The 26511-nt window shown below is 48.4% G+C and overlaps 1 protein-coding gene and 1 pseudogene across 9 annotated transcripts in view; one reads left to right on the forward strand and one right to left on the reverse strand.

Moving 5' to 3' along the window:
* Positions 1-1893: 1893 nt before the first annotated feature.
* L3MBTL1 (L3MBTL histone methyl-lysine binding protein 1) overlaps positions 1894-26511 on the forward strand; it is a 46937-nt gene continuing 22319 nt past the window's right edge. For 8 of the 9 annotated variants that reach the window (XM_033186449.1, XM_033186450.1, XM_033186448.1 and 5 more), the window contains exons 1-9: positions 1894-1941; positions 8912-9057; positions 9256-9479; positions 9999-10140; positions 10373-10523; positions 10656-10779; positions 11439-11523; positions 25111-25199; positions 25717-25821. In XM_033186449.1, the coding sequence (XP_033042340.1) occupies positions 8922-9057; positions 9256-9479; positions 9999-10140; positions 10373-10523; positions 10656-10779; positions 11439-11523; positions 25111-25199; positions 25717-25821 (1056 nt within the window). In that variant the 5' untranslated portion in view covers positions 1894-1941; positions 8912-8921. Of the gene's footprint in view, positions 1942-8911; positions 9058-9255; positions 9480-9998; positions 10141-10372; positions 10524-10655; positions 10780-11438; positions 11524-25110; positions 25200-25716; positions 25822-26511 lie in introns of those variants that run through there. The other variant, XM_033186451.1, reaches the window with a different exon arrangement.
* On the reverse strand, positions 19006-19334 carry LOC117068788 (annotated as a pseudogene).

Genomic DNA, 26511 nt, shown 5'->3' on the forward strand with positions numbered 1-26511 from the left:
CTCTGTTGCCTAGGCTGGAGTGCAGTGGCACACTCATGGCTCACTGCAGCCTTGAGCTCCTGGACTCAAGCAATCCTCTCACCTCAGCCTCCCGAGTAGCTAGGGAGGACCACAGTGGTGCGCTACCACACCCAGCTAATTTTTTTTTTGTAGAGACAGGATTTTGTCATATTGCCCAGGCTGGTCTCAAACTCCTGGGCTCAAGCAATCCTCCCACCTCAGCCCCCTAAAGTGCTGGGATTACAGGCGTGAGCCACAAAAATACTGTCGATAGGCAGAAAAATAATGTCTTAGGAACTCACATCTGTGTTAGTTGTTTGTTTCTAGGTCTTGCTAGCTCAAATTCCACTTGTCCGTCTAAAAGATGCCTTTGTTTTTGAGAATTCATGTGTTTGTGTAGGTTCACCACTTTCTTTTAATCTTCTGAATACCTAAAATAAACCTTTGAAATCTAGATCAAGCACAGTCTGGGTTGAGATGAGAGAAAATTGAGTGGATGGTTGTGTGTGTATCAATGTGTAGAAAGAGGCATCCATTGTTATGGCAACCAGCATCCTTAACTGATGCAATCCTGTTCCCAATAATATGAGATGTGATTAAAAATTGACATTGCAGCAAGGAAGAACACATGCGATGCGTTGGCGTGGCAACCAGAATAGTTAAATTCTGCATAAATGTAAACCTGTTGATCACAGCAATTTGGAGAATTTGCCTACATTTCATTAGGAACCCTTTTCTCACCTGGCCTGGGAAGGAGTCAGGAGCCTGGAGGTCTGACATGTGGCCATGACTTAAGTCCAAGTAAAACCAAGGGATTAAATTAAATCATCGTTTCTGTAAAAATAAGGGATTAAATTAAATCATTGGCATGGGAGAGGGGGCTGGATGGTGGACTGTACCAAAAGTTACCCTGTTTTCATCTGTATACCGTACATTAGTCACTGAACAGATACTTATTAAGCACCCACTCTGTGCCCCACTCTGGGCTAGGTACCAGGAATACAAAAACTAATGTTTCCTACCCTCTTGGAGCTCGAAACGTCTTAGCCTCTTGAATTACTCAAATCTATGTAAAGTGCCAACTGTGGTATGTGTAAGCGAGACAGGTATCTTGTGTTACCAGAACCAATAACAAGGAGATTTGATTAATTAGAGAGATCAGGTGGAGGCGAAGAGATCAAACTGAAGCAGAGAGGCGCAGTGACTGCTACGCCACCACAGGAACTCAAACTGAAAACGACCATATGCCATGAAGTGGGTGATAGTCTTTACAAATACCGAAATGGAGGACCTGGAGGATAGTGATGTTACCCAGCCCATGGCAGTGGGGTCACCCAAAAGTAGACGCCTCTAATGCTGCTCTTCATGCCCGGCAGGGCCAGGACCAGAGCCCCCGCACGAAGGTTCCTCTCTCCAGTCGCACGTGCCCTTCACCCTTCCCGAGGCCGTTTTTTTGACGCTCCTGAGCTCCCCTCCTCCAGGGGGGAGGGCAGGCGCGGTGGGAAGGCGTTGGACAGAGCAGACACTCGGCTGGGGTGCGTGCCTGGGTGCAGCCTTGTCTTTTGTCACTAACCACTCAGCTCGGTAGCCCTCCGGGATGTCTCTTGGAGCTCCATGATCTCCGCGCCCCCGCTGTGCTCTGCTAACTGTGATGCAGGGGTTCGGGGGCAGGAAAAATCTCGACCCGCCACGCCCGTGCGGCAAACCTGTCCTAGGTTGAGGGGGCATAAGGCGCGCACAACTAGGGCCTCGAAGGCAGGCAAGAGGGCGCGGGCGCCCCGAAGGCTGAGCCTACGCCTGGGCCCGGCAGATGTGCCCGGCGCTCGGGCCCCGCGCTCTGCGTCCTGCAGGGAGGCGGACCCGCCCCGCCGAGCGCGCAGGCGCGCGGCGCCGGGCTCGGACCGTAGCTCCGCTCTGGGCGGCCACTGGCTGGCTGGGCAGGTAAGCACCCAGCGGCTCGTGGGCTCAGACCCTGAGGCCCCTGGGCGCCGCACCACCCCACTCCGCCTAAGGCGGCGAGGGCTCGGGTCTGCGGCTCCGGCGTCTCGCTCCTTCCGAGCGCCTCCGGCGGGGGGCGCGGGCTGGGAAGGAGGTTCCGGAAAACGCCGGGGAAAGCGGTCTGGGCGGAGCGCTCAGGGGGCCGGGCGGGTGCGGGGCTCCAGGCCCAGTCGACCCAACGGCGTGGCTTCGGGCTGCGATCAGGAGGGGCGAGGAGGGTGGAGGCTGCGTGTTTGGAGATATGCAATCAATTAAGAGTTTTTTATTAATGGAAAGGAGGTGTGGAGGGCGGGGTTTTGGTTTTCTTGGGAAATGAGTCATGTGGCAAACTTTCCTATCATTAATTTTCGATTTTTATAATGGAATATGGAATTTTCTCTCCCTTTTTTTTTTTTTTTTGGCCATAAAGAATAAAAAGAATTCCGCCATTTTGGCGTTTTAAAAAGTAACCGTTCTGCGGAACTGTTGGATCAGTGACCGCCCCGCCCGCCTTTGCCTATACCATTCCCGGGAGGCTGGTGGCGGTTCCCGACCCTAGAACGCTGCGCTCAGGGCCGCTACCGTCCCCTCCCGCGTCCGGGAAGCAGCTGCGGCGAGGGCAGGGCCGAGGCCCCAAGTTTGTGGCGCTCAGCTTCACTGTGTGTTGTTTTCGGCGTAGCTGTCGAGGGCTCTACTCCCCACCCAACACCTATAGTAAGGGTATTTATTGGGCGTTTTTGTACACAAGGCCTGGGAAGGCAAGGGATTGAGGAAACCTTGTCAGACATGAAGAGAAAATACCCATGGACACATTCAGCCAATATATATTTATTGAGCATCTGCTATGTGCACGGCTCTGGGCTGGGGCTACAATGGTTGTTTTAGGTCGGGTCCCCTGGAAACAGACTCCGATAGCAATATTTGAGTGTAGGTTTATCGGAGTGCTCTTGGGAATATCACCAGTAGGGGAATGAAGGGTTGGGCGGAGGAAGAAGCTGAACTGCTGATGTAGTCTCAACAGAGGCCTCAGCCTGACCTAATGGAAGCTCTGGAACTGACATGGCCCTGCGGAGGTGTTCCGAAGTAAGGCAAGGGGGTGGGGTCTTTACACCTTAGAGCAACTCGTCATTGGCTGGCAGCTTCCAGGAGAGCGTCCAAGCCAGGTAGCTCTCTAGGCTCTGAGCAATTCCAGGAGACGCTGACGGCAGAAGGCTGAAAACTTTTTTCAGTGTCCACCAGAAACCCAGACTCTTCTGAGTTCCCTCTCACTTCATGGCCGACTCCTTCTCAGTCTCTTTTCCTCTTCCCAACGTATAAATGTGGGTGTGCTCCAAGGTTCCCACTTTTTTCTTTATATTCAGTTACGTGGTTTTCTTTCTTTCTCTTTTCCTTTTCGTTTTCCTTTTCCTTTTTCTTTTCTTTTTTCTCCTCCCTCCCTTCTTTTCTTTTCTTTTTCTTTCTTTCTTCTTCTTCCCCTCTTCCTTCTTTCCTTTCCTTTCCTTTCCTTTCTTTCTTTCTCTCTGACAGGGTCTTGCTCTGTCGCCCAGGCTTGAGTGCAGTGGTGTGATCATAGCTCACTGCAGCCTTTACCTCCCAGGCTCAAGTAACCCTTCTGCCTCAGCCTCCCCAGTAGCTGGGACCACAGGGGTGCCCCATCATGCTCAGCTAATTTATTTTTTGTTGAGGCTGAGGCCTCACTGTGTTGGCCATGCTGGTCTCAAACTCCTGGGCTCAAGTGATCCTCCCACCTTGGCCTCCCAAAGTGCTAGGATTACAGGCATGAGCCACCGGGCCTCACCCCAGTTCTGTGTTTTTAAATGCCATCTACACATGCTGGTCTTCAGCCCCAACCTCATCCATTATCTCCAGAATATAAGCTTCATGAGAGCATTTGATCATGTTTGTGACTGTAACCCCAGAGCACAGAATGGTGCTGACACCTACTTGGTCCTCCAATGCTTGCTGGAAAAAGGCAGCAAACCCAAACAGAAAGGCAATCTTTAAATCCAGCCTCTGCAATAGACCCGAGATGTGACAGGTTTTGACACAGAGTGAAATTCTTTCAGAAGTAACCACATTCACTCTTAACTGTCAGTGTTTCAAATAAAAAGATTAACTCTATTTATTTATTTATTGAGACAGGGTCTCACTTTGTGACTCAGGCTAGAGTGCAGTGGTACGATCTTGGCTCACTGCAACCTCCACCTCCTGGGTTCAAGGGATGCTCCTGTCTCAGCCTCCTGAGTAGCTGGGATAACAGGTGTGTACCACCCTGCCCAGCTAAATTTTTGTATTTTTGGTAGAGATGGGGTTTCACCATGTTGCCCAGGCTGGTTTTGAACTCCTGGCCTCAACTGATCTGCCTCCCTTGGCCTCCCAAAGTGCTAGGATTACAGGCATGAGCCACCGGGCCTCACCCCAGTTCTGTGTTTTTAAATGCCATCTACACATGCTGGTCTTCAGCCCCAACCTCATCCATTATCTCCAGAATATAAGCTTCATGAGAGCATTTGATCATGTTTGTGACTGTAACCCCAGAGCACAGAATGGTGCTGACACCTACTTGGTCCTCCAATGCTTGCTGGAAAAAGGCAGCAAACCCAAACAGAAAGGCAATCTTTAAATCCAGCCTCTGCAATAGACCCGAGATGTGACAGGTTTTGACACAGAGTGAAATTCTTTCAGAAGTAACCACATTCACTCTTAACTGTCAGTGTTTCAAATAAAAAGATTAACTCTATTTATTTATTTATTGAGACAGGGTCTCACTTTGTGACTCAGGCTAGAGTGCAGTGGTACGATCTTGGCTCACTGCAACCTCCACCTCCTGGGTTCAAGGGATGCTCCTGTCTCAGCCTCCTGAGTAGCTGGGATAACAGGTGTGTACCACCCTGCCCAGCTAAATTTTTGTATTTTTGGTAGAGATGGGGTTTCAAGATGTTGCCCAGGCTGGTTTTGAACTCCTGGCCTCAACTGATCTGCCTCCCTTGGCCTCCCAAAGTGTTGGGATTACAGGCATGAGCCACCACACCTGGCCTGCCTGGCTAACTTTTGTACTTTTTTTTTTCCCTCGCTCTGTCGCCCAGGCTGGACCGCAGTGGCCGGATCTCAGCTCACTGCAAGCTCCGCCTCCCGAGTTTACGCCATTCTCCTGCCTCAGCCTCCCAAGTAGCTGGGACTACAGGCGCCCGCCACCTCCCCCAGCTAGTTTTTTGTATTTTTTTAGTAGAGACGGGGTTTCACCGTGTTAGCCAGGATGGTCTCGATCTCCTGACCTCGTGATCCGCCCGCCTCGGCCTCCCAAAGTGCTGGGATTACAGGCTTGAGCCACCGCGCCCCGCCTACTTTTGTACTTTTGTAGAGATGGGGTTTCACCATGTTGCCCAGGCTGGTCTCCAACTCCTGAGCTCAAAGTGATCCACCTACCTTGGCTTCCCAAAGTGCTGGGATTATAGGCATGAGCCACCACGTCCGGCCTAACTCTATTTAAAGGTATTTAAAATAGTATAAGTACTTCAGCTGTGCAAAGCAAATTGGAATTGAAATTCAGGGAATTATGTTTTATAACTTTTTTTTCTTTTCTCTCTCTTTTTTTTTTTTGAGATGGAGTCTTGTTCTGTTGCCCAGGCTGGAGTACAGTAGCATGATCTTAGCTTACCGCAACTTCCACCTCCTGGGTTCAGGCAATTCTCCTGCCTCAGCCTCCCAAGTAGCTGGGATTACAGGCGCCTGCCCCCACGCCCAGCTAATTTTTTTGTATTTTTAGTAGCAATGGGGTTTCACCATGTTGGTCCGGCTGGTCTCGAACTCCTGACCTCAGGTGATCTACCTGCCTCGGCTTCCCAAAGTGCTGGGATTACAGGCGTGAGCCCCTGTACCGAGCTAATTTTTTTTTTTTTCTTTAGAAACAGGATCTTGCTGTGTCACCTAGACCGGAGTACAGTGGTGAGATCATGGCTCACTGCAGCCTTGACCTCCCAGGCTCAAGTAATCCTTCTGCCGCAGCCTCTGGAGTAGCTGGGACTACAGGCATATACTGTAACACCTGGCTAATTTTTATTTTTTTAATTTTTTATAGAAACAGGGTCTCCCTGTGTTGCCTAGGCTGGTCTTGAGCTCTTGGGCTCAAGCAGTCCTCCTACCTCAGCCTCCAAAGTGCTGGGATTACAGGTGTGAGCCACTGTATTGGACCCATACAGTGTTTTGTTTGTTTTTGTTTTTTGAGATGGAGTCTTGCTCTGTCTCCCAGGCTGGAGTACAGTGGCACGATCTCGGCTCACTGCAACCTCTACCCTCCACCTCCCAGGTTCAAGTGATTCTTCTGCCCCAGCCTCCCCAGTAGCTGGGATTACAGGCACATGCCACCAAGCTGGCCCCATACACTGTTTTTTATTAACAAGTTCAAGTTACTGAAATCCAACACAAGTACTTATTAAGCACCTACTATGTGCCACGTACTAAGTGTTGGGGATATAGCAATGAACAAGACAGACAGTCAGCATTTATGTGGAGATGACTGATCAAACACAGAAATAAATGAAGATCACTTTTGATTATAATGAAGGATGAGAAAGAAAGAAATATATAATAGTAATGAGACAGCTAGTGGTGGGAAGGGGTGAGGGGTATGCTGCTGCTTTAAATTCCTTGGTCAGGCCGGGCTCGATGGCTCACGCCTATAAACCCAGCACTTTGGGAGACCAAGGTGGGCGGATCACCTGAGGTCAGGAGTTTCAGACCAACCTGGCCAACATGGTGAAACCCCGTCTCTACTAAAAATACAAAAATTAACCAGGCTATGTGGTGTGTACCTGTAACCCCACCTAGTCAGGAGGCTGAGGTAGGAGAATTGCTTGAACCCTGGAGGCAGAGGTTGCAGTGAGCCGAGATGGTACCACTGCACTCCAGCCTGGGCAACAAAGTGAGACTCCATCTCAAAAAAAAAAAATTGCTTGGTAAGGAAAGACCTCTTCTGAGGAGGTGACTATTGAATTGAGGACTGGAGGATGGGAAGGAGCCAGTCAAGCAGAGAGCTTGGGAAAGGGCATTCCAGGGGTAGGGAACAGCAAGGGCAAAGGCTGTGAGTGGGAATGTTGGTCAAGCAATAGAAGGAAACCAGAGTCTGTTGAGTGGAGAGAACAGGGGAACAGTGGCATAGGATGAGGCCAGACAGAAAAGCAGAGGTCAGATTTTCTTTTTTTTTTTTTTTTGAGACAGAGTCTTGCTCTGTCGCCCAGGCTGGAGTGCAGTGGCCGGATCTCAGCTCACTGCAAGCTCCGCCTCCCGGGTTCACGCCATTCTCCTGCCTCAGCCTCCTGAGTAGCTGGGACTACAGGTGCCCGCCACCACGCCCGGCTAGTTTTTTGTATTTTTTAGTAGAGACGGGGTTTCACCGTGTTAGCCAGGATGGTCTCGATCTCCTGACCTCATGATCCACCCGTCTCGGCCTCCCAAAGTGCTGGGATTACAGGCTTGAGCCACCGCGCCTGGCCAGCAGAGGTCAGATTTTCTAGGGCAAAGCACTTTGATTTTACTCTAAGGGCAATAGAGAGCCATTGAAGAATTTAGATGGGGAAATTATGTGATTTGGTTTATGTTTTTAAAGTTTTTCTTACTGGGGAGTAGACTGTAGGGGTGCAGGAAAGGAAGCAGGGAAATGGGCTAGAAGGCAATTTCAGAAGTCCAAAGAGAGCTGCTATTGGCTGGGACCAGCATGGCAGCAGTTGAGATGTAAAGTGGTTAGACCTTCAGTGTGTTTTGGAGGTAGCACTGACAGGCCAATTTTAATACGTCTAAAGCTGTGCTGTCCAATACAATAGTCATGACTACTGTTGCTATTTATTTTCTTATTTATTGTCAGAGACAGGGTCTCGCTATGTTGCCCAAGCTAGCCTCAAACTCCTGGGCTTAAGCCATCCTCCCAGGTCAGCCTCCAGAGAACTTGGAACTACAGGCATGCACCACTGTAACTACCTTCTGGTAACTTTTAAATTTAACTAAAATAAAATAAAATAAAACATTCAGTTCCTCAGTCATAGTAGCCCATTCCAAGTGCTCAGTAGCCACATGTGGCTAGTGGCTACTGTATTGGACAGTTTAGGTATTGGACATTCTCATTAGCACAGAAAATTCTACTGGACAGTGCTGGTAAGGCAAGTAGGACAGTAGTCAGTACATTTTAGGTGCTGAGTAAATAGATATTAAGTATATTCTTTGTATCTCTAGGTCCTTTTCTTTATGTTTTTACCTGTTGAATGAACTCTATGAAATGCCTCTACTGCCTTTGCGTTATTAAAACAAAATCACATACTGACTTGACTGCGTTTTCGTACACTACGTCTTTGCTCTTCAGATGCATACATTTGTTCAGCAGATATTTGAGTGCCCACCCTGTGCTTGGGGTTGGAGGGAGTGGTGGACAGGGCCATAAAAGAACATGAGCAGGAAAGATCCCACCTCCCAGGAAGATGAACCCTATATGGGTGAAGGAATACCTGGTGTTTGAGGTCTCTGAATCCCCAGAGGGAGGAGGGAGTGATTCTAGTGGGGATAGGGGTGGGGTCAAGAAAAAGGTGAGTTTGGATGTGGCCTGGGCTGTGTCCTGGAGACAACTGGCCAGATAGAACCTTGACCTGAGTCATGCTCCCCAGAGTCAGTTCTGTACATCACAGTTTACAAAGTACCCTCACACATGCTACCCTACCCATCCTTACCATCCTTACAGAGACTGGGGAGGTGCAGGGCCTGGCCAGAACAGGAGCCAGACCTGATGCTGGTCTTGAAGACACCCTACTCCCTACAGGACTGAGGCCTTTCTCTGCAGGTTACGGGTTTGAAGGTGGCCAGCTTCTCAAGCCCCATCCCTTCACATCTCCATTGCTTCTGTAACAGAGGTCCCCACCTGATCACCCTGGGGGCTGTGTTTGGCTTGTAGGCCTGCCAGGATGGAGGGGCATGCTGAAATGGAGATGCTGAGGACACTGAAGGGGCCTTCCACAGGGGAGGTCAGCGTGCACTTGGTGGCCAGAGACAGCCCCGGTTCTGGTCCTCACCTGCCCGCAACTGCCTTTATCATTCCAGGTGAGTCAAGCTAGGGTAGGAGTCTGGGGAGGAAGAGCATCTCTGTACTTGCACAAGCAAGTGTGGATCCTGGAGAGGGGATGACTGTTTTCACTCTCCTCCACCTGCCTTCCTTCACATGCCTGCACATGCGTGGCAGGATTGAGGCAGGGCCACTAGACTCACCCGTGTCGTGTCTATTTGTATATCTGTTTACAGCCAGCTCGGCCAACCTCGGCCTGCCCAGCAGTGCCCTGGATGTGTCTTGCTTTCCCCGGGAGCCAATCCATGTGGGTACCCCGGAGCAAGTGGCCGGCAGCGAACCAGTTCCTGCCACCGTCCTGCCGCAGCTTAGTGCCGGGCCGGCCAGCTCCAGCACCAGCACAGTGAGGCTTCTGGAATGGACAGAGGCCGCGGCCCCGACCCCTGGGGGCGGCCTGAGGGTCAGTGTCTGTGGGGATTGGCTAAGCCTCGTAAACCACAGCCATGGGGCGGGGCTTGCGGGCCCGGAGGCCGGACCTGAGGCGGAAGCAGGGGAAGCTGGCTAAAATGATGGGCCCTAGGGGTGGGCTTTGAGTGAGGGACTCTAGGGGCGTGGCTTGAGTTGAAGCACTCCTAGGCCCTGGGGACCATGGGGGCGTGGCTTGGAGTGAGGCACTCTGGGACTGGGCCTGTGGGTGTCTGGGGGCGTGGCTTAGAGTGGGGCACTCTGGGCCTGTGGTAGTTTGGGGGCGTGGCTTAGAGTGGGGCACCGTGGGACTGGACCCTGCAGGTGCTTGGGGGCGTAGCCTGGAGTAAGGGTTTGGCTGGTATAGCTTGGAGTGAGGTGCCCTGGCATGGAGTCTTGAGGCCTGCTGAGGGCGTGAGCTGGCATGAGGCGACGAGAGGGCCATGGCCCGGACTCCGAGATGGGTCAAGGGCCCGTACGGGAGTCGCAATCCTCAGACCCTCCCGCGCTCCAGTTCCGGATAAGCGAGTACAAGCCGCTGAATATGGCGGGAGTGGAGCAGCCCCCGAGCCCCGAGCTGCGGCAGGAAGGCGTGACCGAATACGAAGATGGCGGGGACCCTGCTGGAGATGGCGAGGCGGGCCCCCTACAAGCGGGTAGGAGCCCCGCTTCCCAGGCCCTGAGCTGGGCCCTGCGCGGGTGGGGTGAGGCCTGAGCCCCAGGAGGACCGGGGGCGGGGCCCAGGGTGGTCCTGGGGTGAAGAAGGCTGGAGGAGGCCATCCGATGCGGAGATGGACTGAGGCGGAAGCAGGGTCTGAGGGGGCGTGGGCGGAGCCTGAGTGTGGCTGCAATGGGGAGGGAGGCCTGAGGCCCATTTGGCCCCCGCAGAGGACCACCCCCAGAATCCTCCAGAAGATCCCAATCAGGACCCCCCAGAAGATGATAGCACCTGTCAGTGCCAGGCGTGTGGGCCTCACCAAGCCGCGGGTCCAGATCTTGGTTCCTGTAATGATGGCTGCCCTCAACTGTTCCAGGAGCGGTAAGGGGAGGAGGTCGCAGCCCTACTCGCTCTGCCTTCAGCCCCCAAAGCCTTATTCCTGTTCAGGGGTTAGGAGAGGGGCTGGGTGGTGCAGGGCGGGTGGTTCTTTCTCTAAGGCTGGCCCTTCCTTAGGTCAGTCATAGTGGAGAACTCCTCAGGCTCCACCAGCGCTTCTGAGCTCCTCAAACCCGTGAAGAAGAGGAAGCGCAGGGAATACCAGAGCCCATCAGAGGAGGAATCGGAGCCAGAGGCCATGGTAGGAAGAGCAGTGGGGAAGGGAGGGGGAAGCTACAGCTTGTGCCTCAATTCCCACTGTCCCCTCAATCGATCCAGATTAAGGAGCTGGGCCAGAGAAGACACGCATGACTCACTCATCATATTTGGGAGTCCCATCCTGAGTCAGGTCCTATACCTGGTTGGAGGGAAATGAATTAATCACTCTCCTGATTTTCCAGAGCTCCCATCTCAGTTTAGTGTCAAGGTTAAGACATAGTCATGCGAACTAGTACCCAAAGTACATGTGCAGGCAGCTGGAAAACTCCATCACAGGAGTCCAGTGCCTAGGCCAAAGGCCAAGAAACACCCAGCGCTCTAGCTGCAGAAGCTGGAAGGGACAGAGCATGAATTCTACTGGGCATGTAAGAGCATCACAAAGGAAGTTTTTGTGTACCAGATAACAAGGAAAGTTGTAGTCAGGCTGTTTAATTAGGATATGCATGCTCACGTAAGTCTGTGCTCAAGTGATAGGGGGATGTCTGCTGGAGCCGCACTCCTGCTGGCAGCCTAGAAGAAATTCTGCCTGTTTGGGGCGGAACACCACATGGCCAGAGAGCCAGGTAGGGGCCAGGATCAGACACTAGTACTTCATCCCAAACCATGAGGAGAAGAAGCTGGGATCAGGCTTGCCTTCTACAGGAGAAGCAAGAAGAAGGAAAGGACCCAGAGGGACAAGCCACCGCTAGCACCCCAGAGAGTGAGGAGTGGAGCAGCAGCCAGCCTGGTACGATGGCCTGTGTGTATATATTCGTGGGAGTTGTGTATATGCCTTTGAAGGTGTGAGGCTGGGAGTGTGGGTTATGATTGTGATGGTAGGTTGTACATACATAAATGAGCATGAGTTAGTGTGTGTGAAAGAGAGAGAGACAGTGAGAGACTGTTTTGGGTTTGTGTATTAGTGTATGTGTGTTCTTGGGGGTTATATCATGTGTTTGTTTATCCTCTATTACCCAGTCATGACTAGGCCCCAGTGCCAGGGAGATCTTGGCTCAATTTTTGAAGACTTGAGTAGCTTTTACTGGCACCACATGTCGTTGCTTCTCTTTAGTGGTAGGGCAAGCCTGCACTGATCGTTGGTCTGACATTCCTGTTTGGAACCCTATCCTCACTCTTTGATTCTAAGAAAAATGGAACAGAGGTCATTCATATCTCCAACCTTCAGGCCTTCTCTATTACCATCTCCATATTTCCATATGACAACTGTCGAGTGTAGCTAAGTAGCATTCTCATACTTGTAATCACGTAGATACTATGTAGCAATTTGTTTTGTTTAATGTCTCTCCTCCACCCTCAAAACCATCAACACAATGACGGTATCTGGGTTTTTTTTTCTTTTTTTAAATTTTTTAAATTAAAATTTTCGGAAGGTGACAGGGTCTTGCTCTATTGGCCAGCCTGGAGTACAGTGGTGCAAACACAGCTCACTGAAGCCTTGACCTCCTGGGCTCGAGCAATCTTCCCACTTCAACCTCCTGAGTAGCTGAGACCACAGGTGCATACCACCATGCATGGCTAATTTTTAAAATTTTTTAATAGAGATGGGGATCTTACTTTGTTGCTCAAGGTGGTCTCGATCTCCTAGGCTCAAGTGACCCTCCTGCCTAGGCTTCCCAAGTTCTGGGATTACAGGTGTGAGGTACCACACCTGACCCTCTTTTTTTTTTTTTTTTTTTTGAGACGGAGTTTTGCTCTGTTGCCCAGGCTGGAGTACAGTGGCACAATCTCAGCTCACTCCAACCTCCGCCTCCCAGGTTCATGCCATTCTCCTGCCTCAGCCTCCCAAGTAGCTAGAACTACAGGTGCCTGCCACCACGCCCGGCTAATTTTTTGTATTTTTAGTAGAGATGGGGTTTCACTGTGTTAGCCAGGAAGGTCTCGATCTCCTGACCTCATGATCCGCCCGCCTCAGCCTCCCAAAGTGCCAGGATTACAGGTGTGAGCCAATGTGCCCGGCCTGGTCTCGAACTCTTGACCTCAGGTTATCTGCCCACCTCAGCCTCCCAAGTGGTGGGATTACAGGCGTGAGCCAAGGCACCCAGCCTTTTTCTTAATTTTTATTTTGGATTTAAGAGATGGAGTTTCACTCTATTGCCCAAGCTGGTGTGTAGGGCTATTCACAGACACACTAGAGCCTTGGACTCCTGGGCTCAAGGGATCCTCCTGCCCCATCCTCCTGAGTAGCAGGGATTATAGGCGTGGGCCATTGCACTTGGTTCTTGTATCTGTTTTATTTATCATTGTATCCCTGGTGCTTAGCTAGAGTCTGGTGTGGAATAGGTTCTCAATCAGTGTTTGTTCAGTGGAGGAAGGGATGATTTGTATGTTGGTGGTTTCTCTTGGACTATGGCTTAGTTGCCTCAGTCACTGTCTTTCCCGTCCTACAGAGAACCAGACAGATGAGGTCATTTCTTAGGACATTATCCTGCCTTGATGGATCCAGTACCAGCTGGAGGAGCCCAATCTACACCCAGGGCTCTGAACTTTATAGTGCCTCTTCCAACTTCTGCCCATTGTAACCAAACCAGAATTTCACTATTGTGTCTCACCTATGGTATTCATATCAGAAGACAAAGGTTTAGCTCTCTTTGGTTTATGGCCTCTTAAGACTTACGCAGAGGAAAGAAGCAGTGTGTTAACTACTGTTGGCTCAACTGCTCATCTTGCTTAGATAAATAGATTCGTAAATCGGCATTCTTTCAGCTGGGTCCTGTTGACCAGTGCAAAGTTATCTTTGGATGCGCACTACTCACTGCCTCAACTGTCAATAGTAGTGTGACATTTCCCCCAGTGCCTTTTGTTTTGTTTTGTTTTCCAAGGAAAGAAACTATATCAGTAGACAGAAGTTTGCATCTTTGACTGAAATGTTTTCTACTCATTTTCAGAGTCTTCTGACAAAAGAATCTGGGGGGTAGGAATGGGGGTTGGGATTGCTTGAGTTTCTTGTATCTATGTTGGATCTATACTCTATTTGGCAGTTTGATGGCCAGCTGTTCAATTCATGTGACGCAGACCTGACATACCTAGTGCTGACGGAGTGCTCCAATAGTTTAAGAGTTAAAAACGTGTGACTCGTGTGCCCATTCGGGCCTTCTCTCTCATAGGTCTTCTCCTTTTCGATAACCATGTTTCGTAAATGATCATTTTCTAATACACACCATTGCAAGTTTCTACAACTTACTTAGTTGTTCATAGATATTCTGATTGTGGTAACAGTTACAGTAGTCCCCTTTTATCTGCAGGGAATATATTCCAAGAATCCCAGTGGACGCTTGAAACCATGGATGGTACTGAACCCTATAGATACTGTGTTTTTTCCTATCCATACCTACAATAAAGGTATGATAAATAATACACTTTAAGGCCAGGCACGGTGGCTCATGCCTGTAATCCCAGCACTTTGAGAGGCCGAGGTGGGCAGATCATGAGGTCAGGAGTTTGATACCGGCCTGGCCAACATGGTGAAACCCCATCTCTATTAAAAATACAGGGAAAAAAAAAAAAAAGCCAGGTGTGGTGGCTCACTCCTGTAATGTCAGCTACTCGGGAGGCTGAGGCAGGAGAATTGCTTGAACCCAGGAGGAGGAGGTTGCAGTGAGCTGAGATTGCGCCACTGCACTCCAGCCTAAGCAACAGAGCAAGACTCTGTCTTGGGGGAATAAAAGAAAAAAAAATACGCTTTAAGGCTAGGCATGGTGCCTGTAATCCCAGCACTTTGGGAGGCTGAGGTGGATGGATCACTTGAGCTCAGGAATTCGAGACCAGCCTGGGCAACATGGTAAAACCCTATCTCTGCAAAAAATACAAATATTAGCTGGGCATGGTGGTGAGCATCTGTGGTCCCAGCTACTCAGGAGGCTGGGGCTGGAAAATCGCTTGAACCCAGGAGGCAGAGGTTGCAGTGAGCTGAGAGTGCACCACTGCACTCCACCCTGTGTGACAGAACGAAACCCTGACTCAAAACAAAAAAAGCTGGGCTCGGTGGCTCACTCCTCTAACCCCAGCACTTTGGGAGGCTGAGGCGGGCGGATCACCTGAGGTCGGGAGTTCAAGACCAGCCTGACCAACATGGAGAAACCCCATCTCTACTAAAAATACAAAATTAGCCGGACATGGTGGCGCACGCCTGTAATCTCAGCTACTTGGGAGTCTGAGGCAGGAGAATCACTTGAACCCGGGAGGCAGAGGTTGTGGTGAGTCGAGATCATGCTATTGATCTCCAGCCTAGGCAACAAGAGTGAAACTCCGTCTCAAAAAAAAAAAAAAGAAAAGAAAAAGAGATGAGGTCTTGCTGTATTGCCAAGGCTGAAGTACAGTGGCGATTCACAATACAATCATAGCACATTGTAGCCTCAAACTCCCGGGCTCAAAGGATCCTTCTACCTGAGCCTTCTGAGTAACTGGGACTACAGGCAACCTGCTCTTGCTTTTTTTTTTTTTTAAATGGTGTCTTTTAAGGAGCAGAAAATTCATTTTGGTGATGCCCAATTTGTCAATTTTTTAATGATTAGTGCTTTTTCCATACATTTTTATAAGGTACCGGTTTTTTTTTTTTTTTGAGACGGAGTTTTGCTCTGTCGCCCAGGCTGGAGTGCAGTGGCCGGATCTCAGCTCACTGCAAGCTCCGCCTGCCAGGTTTACGCCATTTTCCTGCCTCAGCCTCCCAAGTAGCTGGGACTACAGGCGCCCGCCACCTCGCCTGGCTAGTTTTTTTTTTTTTTTTTGTATTTTTTAGTAGAGACGGGGTTTCACCATGTTAGCCAGGATGGTCTCGATCTCCTGACCTCGTGATCCACCCGTCTCAGCCTCCCAAAGTGCTGGGATTACAGGCTTGAGCCACCGCGCCCAGCCGAGGTACCGGTTCGTAATAGCTTTATTGAGATATAATTCACACACCATACAATTCATCCATTTGAAGTATACAATTCAGTGGGGGTTTTTTGTTTGTTTGTTCACTCACAGAGTTCTGTAACCATCACCACCACAATAAATTTTAAAACATTTCCATCACTCCCAAAAGAAGTCCCGTATCTATTAGCCATCGTTCCCCCTAAACTCCCTCCGGTCCTAGGCCACCAGCAGTCTGCTTTCTGTATACCAGATTTGCCTATTTTGGACATTTCATGTAAATGGAATTACATATTGTGGTTTTTTATGCCTGGCTCTTCACTTAGCACAATGTTTTCAAGGTTTACATATTTTAGGCTGTATGTGCTTCTTTTATTGCTGAATAATATTCCATTGTATGGGCATACCACACTTTGTTTATTTGATGGACATATGGGTTGCTTCTACTTTTGCGCTATTATGAATAATGCCAGTATGAACATTTGTATACATGTTTTTGTGTGGACATATGGACTCATTTTTCTTGGGTATATACTTAGGGGCGGAATTGTTCAGCCATATGGTAACTCCATGTTTAGCCTTTTGAGGAACTGTCACACTGTTTTTCAAAGTGTCTGCACCATTATACATTCCCACCAGCAGTATATGAGGATTCCAGTTTATCCCCATCTTTACCAATGCTTGTTATTATCTTTTTTATTATGGTCATTCTAGAGGTTATCAAGTGGTATCTCATTGTGGTTTTGATTTGCATTTCCCTGATGGCTAATGATGTTAGCATGTTTATATGTGCTTATTTGCCATTTATATATTTTCTTTGGAGAAATGTCTATTCAGATCCTTGCCCATTTTTAAATTGGATGTGAAAAACAGATTTTATATTGAAATACAAGGACTGCCATATGGAGTTGGTGATCAAGTTGAGAATATGAGTGTGTAATTCAGTACCAGACATGGATCGGTATGCCACTTAAAGCAACACTGACTTAACTGTGGTCCTTAATCTAAGTTTATATGCAAAATTCTGTGACTTGTTTATGTGAGTTGTCCATGACTTTCATTACATTTTCAAAAAAGGTCCATTTATACTTCCTAGAAACCAAAGGTAATTTTAATGGCTGACACCAGGTAAACAATAGACTATAACCTTTTGGAGTCCAGCCTCTTCAGTTTGGTTTTCCGAGGCGCGGATCCCTATAAGGCACATGTTAAACATAAATATCAGGCTCTTGGTTAAACTTTCAGTGTCTTAAAATGAACTGATTATGAATTGGCTAACCATGCTCTATAGGAGAGACGTAAACACACAAATATCTCTAGCAAATTGAGAGCAAAAAGACCCAGCACATAGTAGTACCCTGATGACTGCTTGTAATTAATTGGTTCTTCTTGAATCTGGCATTCTGTCCCTTTACATTTTCTGTCTTTTCTGTAGACATTGTAGTGAAAGGTCTGACTAGAACCATTAATTTTTGAATTATCTGTACTGAAGTAACTGATAGTATGCTGAAGAAGCTTTCCGAGGGAATGAGAAGAAAGGAAAGAAGGTGGGAGGGAAGTACTGTGTTCGTTTCTAGGTTTGCACCATTGAGGAGCAGGGTTGAGGCAGGAGGAGGAAGAAGAATAGAACGAAGAGAGTGGGTAAGAAAGAAATGACAAGATGGAATGGGTGGTGGGCAGCACATGAAGATCAAGGATTGGAGAATAAGAATAGGTCATTGGATTTTGACCTTAGTAACTGAAGACAGCAATTTCACTGGTGTGTGGAGGTAGGCATGAGACTAGGTGATTAAGTAAAGGAAGTCATCAAAAGGGTGGAAAGTTCATAATACCCCCTTTTAATTATTTTATTTTTTATCATTATTTTTAGAGACAGGGTCTTACTATGTTGCTCAGACTGGCCTTCAGCTCCTGAGTACAAGTGATCCTCCTGCCTTAGCCTTCTGAGTTATGGGACTGCAAGCATACACCACTGCACCTGGCTCCCCTTTTTTATTTATAGTAAACTTTATTTTCGTTGATACTCCATTTAACATAATATCAAAGTAGCTCTGTGCCCTAAGATGAGCGAAAGAACAGATATCCTAAATATCATAAGAGATTATTTTCACCCTGTTCCTCTGAGCACAGCATGAGGTTTCAGAGCCCCCATTGTTGCCACCTAACATTTTATTCCTTGAGATTTCACCTATAAGATAGAGAAAGAGGCCAGCTGCAGTGACTCACGCCTGTAATCCCAGCACTTTGGGAGGCCGAGGCGGGTGGATCACGAGATCAGGAGATCGAGACCATCCTGGCCAACATGGTGAAACCCCATCTCTACTAAAAATACAAAAATCAGCCAGGCGTGGTGGCATGCCCCTGTAGTCCCAGCTACTCAGGAGGCTGAGGCAGGAGAATGGCTTGAACCTGTGAGGCGGAGGTTGCAGTGAACTGAGATCGTGCCACTGCACTCCATTCTGGGTGACAGAACAAGACTCTGTCTCCAAAAAATGATACAGAAAGAAGATATAACATCAATACACAAGAATTAAACTGTATTAGGGTATCTGTGGGGTTGTCATGGTGACTGAGTTTTTCCCAGCTAAGTTTGGTGTCTTTTTTTTTTTTTTTGAGATAAGATCTGGCTCCATCACTCAGGCTAGAGTGCAGTGGTGCGACGTCCACTCACTGTGACCTCCGCCTGTAAGGCTCAAGCCATCCTCCCTCCTTAGCCTTCTGATTAGTTGGGACTACAGGCGCACACCACCATGCCTGGCTCATTTTTGTATTTTTGTAGAGACAGGGTTCTGCCATGTTGTCCAGGCTAGTCCAAACTCGTGATCTCAAGCTATCCGTCCGCCTTGGCCTCCCAAAGTGCTAGGATTACAGGCATGAGCCACTGCGCCCGGCCAATAGTGTCTTTTTTTTCTCTAAAGTAAAATGTCAGATGGCCGGGCCTGGTAGCTCACCTCTGTAATCCCAGCACTTTAGTAGGCCAAAGCAGGTGGATCGCTTGAGCTCAGGAGTTTGAGACCAACCCGGTCAACATGGTGAACCCCATCGCTAAAAAGAATACAAAAAAAAAAAAAAAAAAATTAGCTGGGCATGGTGGAGCACACCTGTAATCCCAGCTACTCAGGAGATTGAGGCAGGAGAATCACTTGAACCTGGGAAATGGAGGTTGCAGTGAGCCGAGATCTGCCACTGCACTCCAGCCTGGGTGACAGAATGAGACCCTGTCTCAAAATAATAATAATAAAATAAATAAAGTAAAATGTCAGAATATGCAAAAATGCTGCACTTATTTCTGTTAATACCTTGAAAATAGTGGAAGTTTAGAGATTTTTAATTCTCAAGAGTCCAAGCTGGGAAATGACTACTACTGATGGGGTTTGTTCAATGTACTGATTCCCAGCTTGGCAACCATCAGCAAACTGGTACCTGCGATTAAACCTGGAGACATAAATTTTCCAGAGTGGTAGAATCTCATTCCCATAATGCCAGCCAAAGTCTCAGATGTAGCTAGGAAAACCCAAGCATCCCTTGGATCCTGACAGCTGATAAGCACCCAGGCCTGTTAAACCCCCAGAGAGGAGTGGCATTCTACCTGCTTTTGCATAGTCAGTGATCCCTCCAGAGGCAACCAGTGCTGCCTAGCCAACAGCCAAACCAGTGCAAAGGCACTTGTGGACCGGTATCCTGCGACATTATTCTCTTCTCACCTGTGCAGACAGGAGACTATAGCAGGCCTGCACTTGGACTATTCTCCTGAAGGTGTGCACTGGTCAGCGAGATCCCCTTATCCTTTTAGTATCTGTAGGACATTTTTAAATTTATCTTATTTTCTTTTTATTTTTAACTTTTTTCAAAGATAGAAACAGGGGAGGCCAAAGTGGGCAAATCACCTGAGGTTAGGAGTTCAAGACCAGCCTGGCCAATATGGTGAAACCCCATCTCTACATTTCTGGAAGTGGAGAGAGGAAAAATACAAAAAATTATCTGGGCATGGTGGCGCATGCCTGTAATCCCAGCTACTCGGGAGGCTGAGGCAGGAGAATCGCTTGAACCCAGGAGGCGGAGGTTGCAGTGAGCTGAGATTGCGCTACCACACTCCAACCTGGGTGACAGAGACTCCGTCTCAAAAAAAAAAAAAAAAACAAGAAGATAGAAACAGGATGTCACTATGTTGCCCCCAGGCTGGTCTGGAACTCCTGGCCTTAAGCAGTCCTCCCACCTCAGCCTCCCAGAGTCTGTCTTTGTTTATTAATCAGTCTTTCCAGAAATGTACTAATTTTATTTGTCTTTAAAATTTTTATTTCCATTTTCTTTGGGTTAATTTTACTTTGCTAACTTCATGAGACAGATTTATTTTGATTTTTAAATTTCATTAATTTTAGCCATCCTCCTTTTCTAATATGTTTATTTAAGGCTGTCATTTTCCTCTAAATATTGCTTTGGCTGCATCTCAGTTTTTGATATGTAGTTATTTCCATCATTGTTCTCTTATTTAACAAATACTAAGTGCCTCCTATGTACCAGATAGTGGGCTAGATGCTAAGAGTTCAGAGTAAGCAAAACAGTACTAGCACTTAATGAGCTCGTAATCTAGTTGCAGAAATAGATATGTCAACAGATTATTATGTAACCATATAATAAGTGTTATGTTTGAGATATGTAAATACAAGGGGCTGTCACAGAATAAACTCTCCCTGCTGGAGTATAGAAAGGCTCCATGGGGTAGATGGGATGATATTTCATCCATCCATCCATTCATCCATCCATCCATCCGTATGGTCATTTAACAAGCATTTGTTGTGCATCTATTTTATGTAAAGTCTTTTTTTTTTTTTTTTTTTTTTTGAGATGGAGTCTCGCTCTGTCCACCAGGCTGGAGTGCGGTGGCGCTATCTCGGCTCACTGCAAGCTCCGCCTCCCGGGTTCCCGCCATTCTCCTGCCTCAGCCTCCCAAGTAGCTAGGACTACGGGCGCCCGCCACGGCGCCCGGCTAACTTTTTTTTGTATTTTTAGTAGAGACGGGGTTTCACCGTGGTCTCGATGTCCTGACCTTGTGATCCGCCCGCCTCGGCCTCCCAAAGTGCTGGGATTACAGGCATGAGCCACCGCGCCCGGCCTTATGTAAAGTCTTGTGCTAGGTGCTGGAACTATGGCTACGTCTTGAAGGATGTGAAAAAGATAGGATAATGGAACAAGGTGGGGGTGGGATTTTAAAGCAGAAGTATCAGCCTATGCAGAGGCACAGACACACAGGGGCATGGAAATGCATGATGAAGCTGGCCTGATGAGGAGTAGCTAGTTCACTGGCACTGTGTGTGGTGTGGAAAGGTGTTTAGATTTTTGGGTTTTGGGTTGGAAATGAGAAGCCATGGAACTTAAAGCAAAGAAAATAAACAGGTTTTTTATTTGATACGTATTCTGGCAGTAGAATAAGGATGAGGCAGAGACCAGTTAAGAGGCTTTTGGACTAGGTTCAAAGCAAGGACAGTAAATGTGGAGAGAGATATAGATCCAAGAGATACCTAGGAGTTGGAATCAGTAGAACGTAAGGATCCTGGGGAGTTAAAAAAAAAAAAAAAAAAAAAGCATAAATGATCACTTCCAAGTTTCTGGCTTGCGTGTCTGGATGAATGGACGGTGGTGCCATTGACTAGGGTAACGAATACCGAAAGGGCCACAGGCTTTGGCAGAGAAGTTACAAGTTTCGTTTTAGATCAGGCTGAGCTTGCCAAAGAAAGTGCTATCCAAAAGCATCTGGTCTAAGGAAGCAGGAATAAACAAAGGAGCATTTCTGGAACTGGAGAGAGGATCAGTGCCACCGCTAGCCAATATGGTAGCTTTGTACAAGTTATAAAAAAAAGTACTTCTCGGCCGGGCGCGATGGCTCACGCCTGTAATCCAAGCACTTTGGGAGGCCGAGGCAGGCGGATCACGAGGTCAGGAGATCGAGACCATCCTGGCTAACACGGTGAAACCCCATCTGTACTAAAAATACAAAAAATTACCCGGGCGTGGTGGCGGGCGCCTGTAGTCCCAGCTACACAGGAGGCTGAGGAAGGAGAATGGCGTGAACGTGGGAGGTGGAGCTTGCGGTGAGCTGAGATCGCGCCACTGCACTCCAGCCTAGGCAATAGAGTGAGATTCCATCTCAAAAAAAAAAAAAAAGAAAAGAAAAAAGGAAAAAAAAAAGTACTTCTCCTGGGCAGACCAGTTAGAAAAGGGCAACCTTTCTTCACAATAGACTCAGCCACTTGGCTTGGCAGAAAGTCCCGGCTGGATTTCAGCCCTGTTCACTCCCTTGGCTGGGCACCTATATACAGTACACAGATTGTACAACTATACACAGGAGCCTTGGGACTTACTTGGATTTGGGGATGTGCCTAAGGGCTCAGCCCATTGTTTACCAATAGAGAAAGGAGGCAGAAAACTGAATTTGGCTGGGGGCTTGGTCAGGGAAGGAATCTAGTAATTGCTGAAGGATTTGGTGGTCAGGCCTCTTTCCAGTGGATTACATTGAATCTCTGTCCTCACCTGTGAAAGGGGTTACTATGAGCCCTCTCTATCATCTCAGGGCATTATGGGGACTCAAGGAGACCATGTATATGAAGTGTTTCAGGCATCTCTGTACCCCCAATGTCTAGTACCAGACATGGCACACAGGTTTAACCGCTAAATAGTAAAAGGAATGGCTAAGGTCAAATAAAGAGGTGCATAATGGTAAACTGAAGAATGTATGCTTGGTAAGTGTTGTGACTAGTGAGTGAATATGAAGGTAGTACAGACCCAGGGAGGGACATCTTCAGGGGACCAGTGGTAAGAGATAATGGCAGATAGAGGGTGTTGGTCAGAGGTGTCTGCTGTGGCATGGGGGTCTCCGAGCTTGGCCTCTGGAGTATGGGTAAAGGGAAGCAAACTGAGAATTGAAGCACCAAAGAACAGCAGAGGTGCCTGAGACAAGAAATCTGGCAGGTAGTCAACCCCTTAACTGATGTTACGGTTTGGGAAGAGTGAGGCAAAAAGAAGAAAGTCATCCAGGGAGGAAGAAATGGCTGTTGGGAAGGGTTCTGTCATAGTAGAAGAAATTTGGGAAAAGTGAAGACGTCTTGTCTTATGCATGGTGATGTGGAATCCCAGTGGCAAGAAACAGCAGGATGATGGCATCCTGAAGTCTACTCTCTCTTCTCTTTTCCCTACTCAGTAAGAATGGATGAAGACTGAGTGGAGAACTGGAGGGATTCTTGAGGGAACATAGTAGGTGATATGTTCTGAGGGACAATCCAGGTTTTACTCAGGACAAAGGATAGCCAAAAGAGATGAGCTGTAGATTGGTGTCCACATAGGTCCCTGAGAGTTTGATAGCTCACTTGATCCACTGATGAACAAAATATCTGCTGTGGCCCAACTGGATCAGGCAGTTGAGATCTCAAGGTTTGGTACAGTGACTGAGGAATTTAGGCAACTGCAAGACAGGTGCTTCTAGGCCAAGTGCAGTGGCTCATGCCTGTAATCCCAGGACTTTGGGAGGCCAAGGCAGGTGGATCACCTGAGGTCAGGAGTTCGAGACCAGCCTGTCCAACATGGTGAAACCCAGTCTCTACTAAAGATTTAAAAAATAGCCACACGTAGTGGCGGGCACCTGTAATCCCTACTTGGAGGCTGAGGTAGGAGAATTGCTTGAACCTGGGAGGCAGAAGCTGCAGTGAGCTGAGATTGCACCACTGCACTCCAGCCTGGGCGACAGAGTAAGACTGTGTCTCAAAACAAAACAAACAAACAAACAAAAAACAAAAACAGGTGCCTCTAGCCACTTAGGTCCCAACTAAAGCAAAAGGGAAAAAAAACATCTTCCTGAGAGACAGACCACTCCAAGCCTGAATTATCCAGGGCAGTAGCCAAGAGAAGCAGAGAAAAGCAAAGCTACAATCCAGTCCTACAGACTTAGTGAAGACCCAGGAAGCACTGGTAACAGAAGTACAGCGTTCTGTGTTTCATAAGGATCATATATACATAGATCTGACTTAATCATCATAGTGATCCTGTATGGTGGATATCTGCATTTCACAGATGACAAAATAGAAGTGTAGAAGTTTCTAGAAGAAGCTGGAGCCATTTACCTAAGGGGTATGAGTTGATTCTTGTGAGTTGTTACCTCTTTCGTTGTCTGTAGCCTTCAGCTGGAGACAATTCATGCTGATCTGGTCAACCTACATGTAACTGGCTATTCTAGCCTTCAAAGGGTGTTTGTCCTCTGTTAGAGGCTAGGACACCACCTCAGGTTAGATTGAAGGTGCTGCAGGGGAATTCATCTCCCTCCCCAGGACCCTGAGACTTCTCCAAGACCTGGGCGTAGGCCCTGACCATAGTGTATGTGTGTGAGTATATGTGTGTGCACACAGGCTGTGTGTCTGGGAGGGCTGTGAAATTCAGTGTATCCACTCTGGGGGCACCCACCAAGCACACATATGCACATTTGTGTAAGTCTCCGTAAGTGTTCAGGGGAAGAAGAATCAAAAAAGTGGGGTTTTTTTGTTTTGTCTTTTTTTTTTTTTTTGAGACAGGGGCTCCCTCTGTTACCCAGACTGGAGTGCAGCCGCATGTTCTCAGCTCACTGCAGCCTCCACCTCCCGGGTTCAAGCCATTCTGCCTCAACCTCCAAAGTAGTTGGGACTACAGGTGTATGCCACCACACCTGGATAATTTTGGGTTTTTTGTTTGTTTTTTGAGACGGAGTCTCACCCTATCGCCCAGGCAGAAGTGCAGTGGTGCGATCTCGGCTCACTGAAATTTCTGCCTCCCAGGTTCAAGCAGTTCTCCTGCCTCAGCCTCCCGAGTAGGTGGGATTACAGGCATGTACCACCACGCCCAACTAATTTTTGTATTTTTAGTGGAGATGGGGTTTCACCATGTTGTCCAGGCTGGTCTCAAACTCCTGACCTCAAAGTGATTCACCTGCCTCAGCCTCCCAAAGTGTTGGGATTACAGCCATGAACCACCATGCCCAACCGTGTTTCTTATTTCTCCCAACTCTTCCACTTCTTCCTATTTTCATGTTTTCCCTCTCATTTCTTTTTTTCCTCTCCTTTCCTTGTGAGTTTAGATGGCATTATGACTAAGTTCTCTGGCACACGACTTGTCACTCAGCTTTGTCATGTCAGAGGACAGGGTCCCTCTGTGGCTGAGACTTTGAAACTTCAGTCAGTTGCTGAATGATCCAGAGTAGTTCTGCTGACAGTGGCCTGAGGGGGTAGGGGGGTGTGACGGGCAGAATTTGGTGTAGCCTCACTTGAGACCGAGCCTTTCCCCAGCCCCCTGTGTCTGGTACCATCATGGTGGGTGGGACCAGAGGGTACATGTGAATACAGACAAAGGTTTGTTTTGGGGATGAAGGTAGAGCTTGGTCACGGGAAGCTGAAGAAAGTCATACATCAGGAGCAGCCCAGGAGTTAGCCTGTCTGTCCCCTTTCCACAGCAACAGGTGAGAAGAAGGAAGGCTGGTCGTGGGAATCCTACCTAGAGGAGCAGAAGGCCATTACTGCCCCAGTCAGCCTCTTCCAGGACGTGAGTTGGACAATTTCCCCATAGGAAGAGCTTGTCTTCCCAGTCCAGGGACACACCACCAAACTTAGGCCTTCTGGCGTTTTCTGTGTCAGGCATGCCTCAGTGGACTGACAGAATGGAAAGGGAGAGACTGTTTAGGGGCCCAGAGTGGAAAAGGGCCCGCCATAAGGGGCTGGCAGGGTGGGAAGAAATAGAGAGGTGGAAGCTAGGCCCACCCATCACTGGGCCTGCAGACTTTTGAATTCTGGTGACTTCTACTCAATTCAGCATTGATCTTTCCATGACTTTGGTGAGAGGGAGCCCTTGGTGAGTCCAGCCCTGACTCACCCACATTTTTCAAGGGACCTGGGAGATATTCTCTCTCTCTCTAGATCCCTGAAGTAACGATCCCCAAATAAGTTGCCCCTTTGGAAATACCAGGCGGGTGGGGCCTAAAGGCAGCTCCTTCACCCCAAGCCCACTAGGCAAGGATAAGGCTGGATGGAAGCTGGGTCCTCTCCACTCTGTGCGTTGACAGTCCCAGGCAGTCACTCACAACAAGAACGGCTTCAAACTGGGCATGAAGTTGGAAGGCATTGACCCTCAACACCCATCCATGTACTTCATCCTCACTGTGGCTGAGGTGAGCTGGGGCTTGGTACCACCTTTCTGATGATGTCTCTCAGTGTAGATTGATGGATCTTGCTGGGGACATAGAAGGAAACACCTCCCTCGCCTCAGAGCACACACAATCTAGTAGGGGATTAAGTTGGAATACATAGAAAGCTTAAAAGAAAAAAAACCACATGGAGTGTCATGGGACAGTCCTATTACTGGATGAATGTATACTGTCCACTCTGGGGGAGCTTGAGGAGATCCCGAGGGCCAGGGATGTTGGCGTGAGTCAAACAAAGTCCTTGTGCTCTAGGAGCTCACAGTTGTCTGGGGAATCAGCCAAATAAACGTGTCAGTGACATGCCATGGGGGTGGCAACAGACTTGAGCTGGGAGGCACAGCTGGGTCAGATCTGTCTGAGGAGCAGGAAAAGCATAGAGGAAGGGCCTCCTTTGCAGAGTCTTGAGAGATAAGTTGTGAATAAGGAGGGAGCTCCAGGCAGAAGGAGCAAAGTGGGCAAAAGCCCTGGGGCATGGAACAGACTGCTACCTTCAAGGAATTGCTATTAGCTCAGCAAGACTGGAAGCAGAGTGTGAGTGGGGAGCAGTGAGAGAAGGTAACAGAGGGAACAGTCATCAGGAGCCTTCAGCAGTCCTGAGCCTTGGTGGCTGCCCTCAGAATTCTGTCCAGGGCTCAAAAGGGCAGGAGACTCTCATAG

This window comes from Trachypithecus francoisi, unplaced genomic scaffold (assembly GCF_009764315.1).
Source record: "Trachypithecus francoisi isolate TF-2019V2 unplaced genomic scaffold, Tfra_2.0 Lachesis_group21, whole genome shotgun sequence".
Taxonomy (NCBI): domain Eukaryota; kingdom Metazoa; phylum Chordata; class Mammalia; order Primates; family Cercopithecidae; genus Trachypithecus; species Trachypithecus francoisi.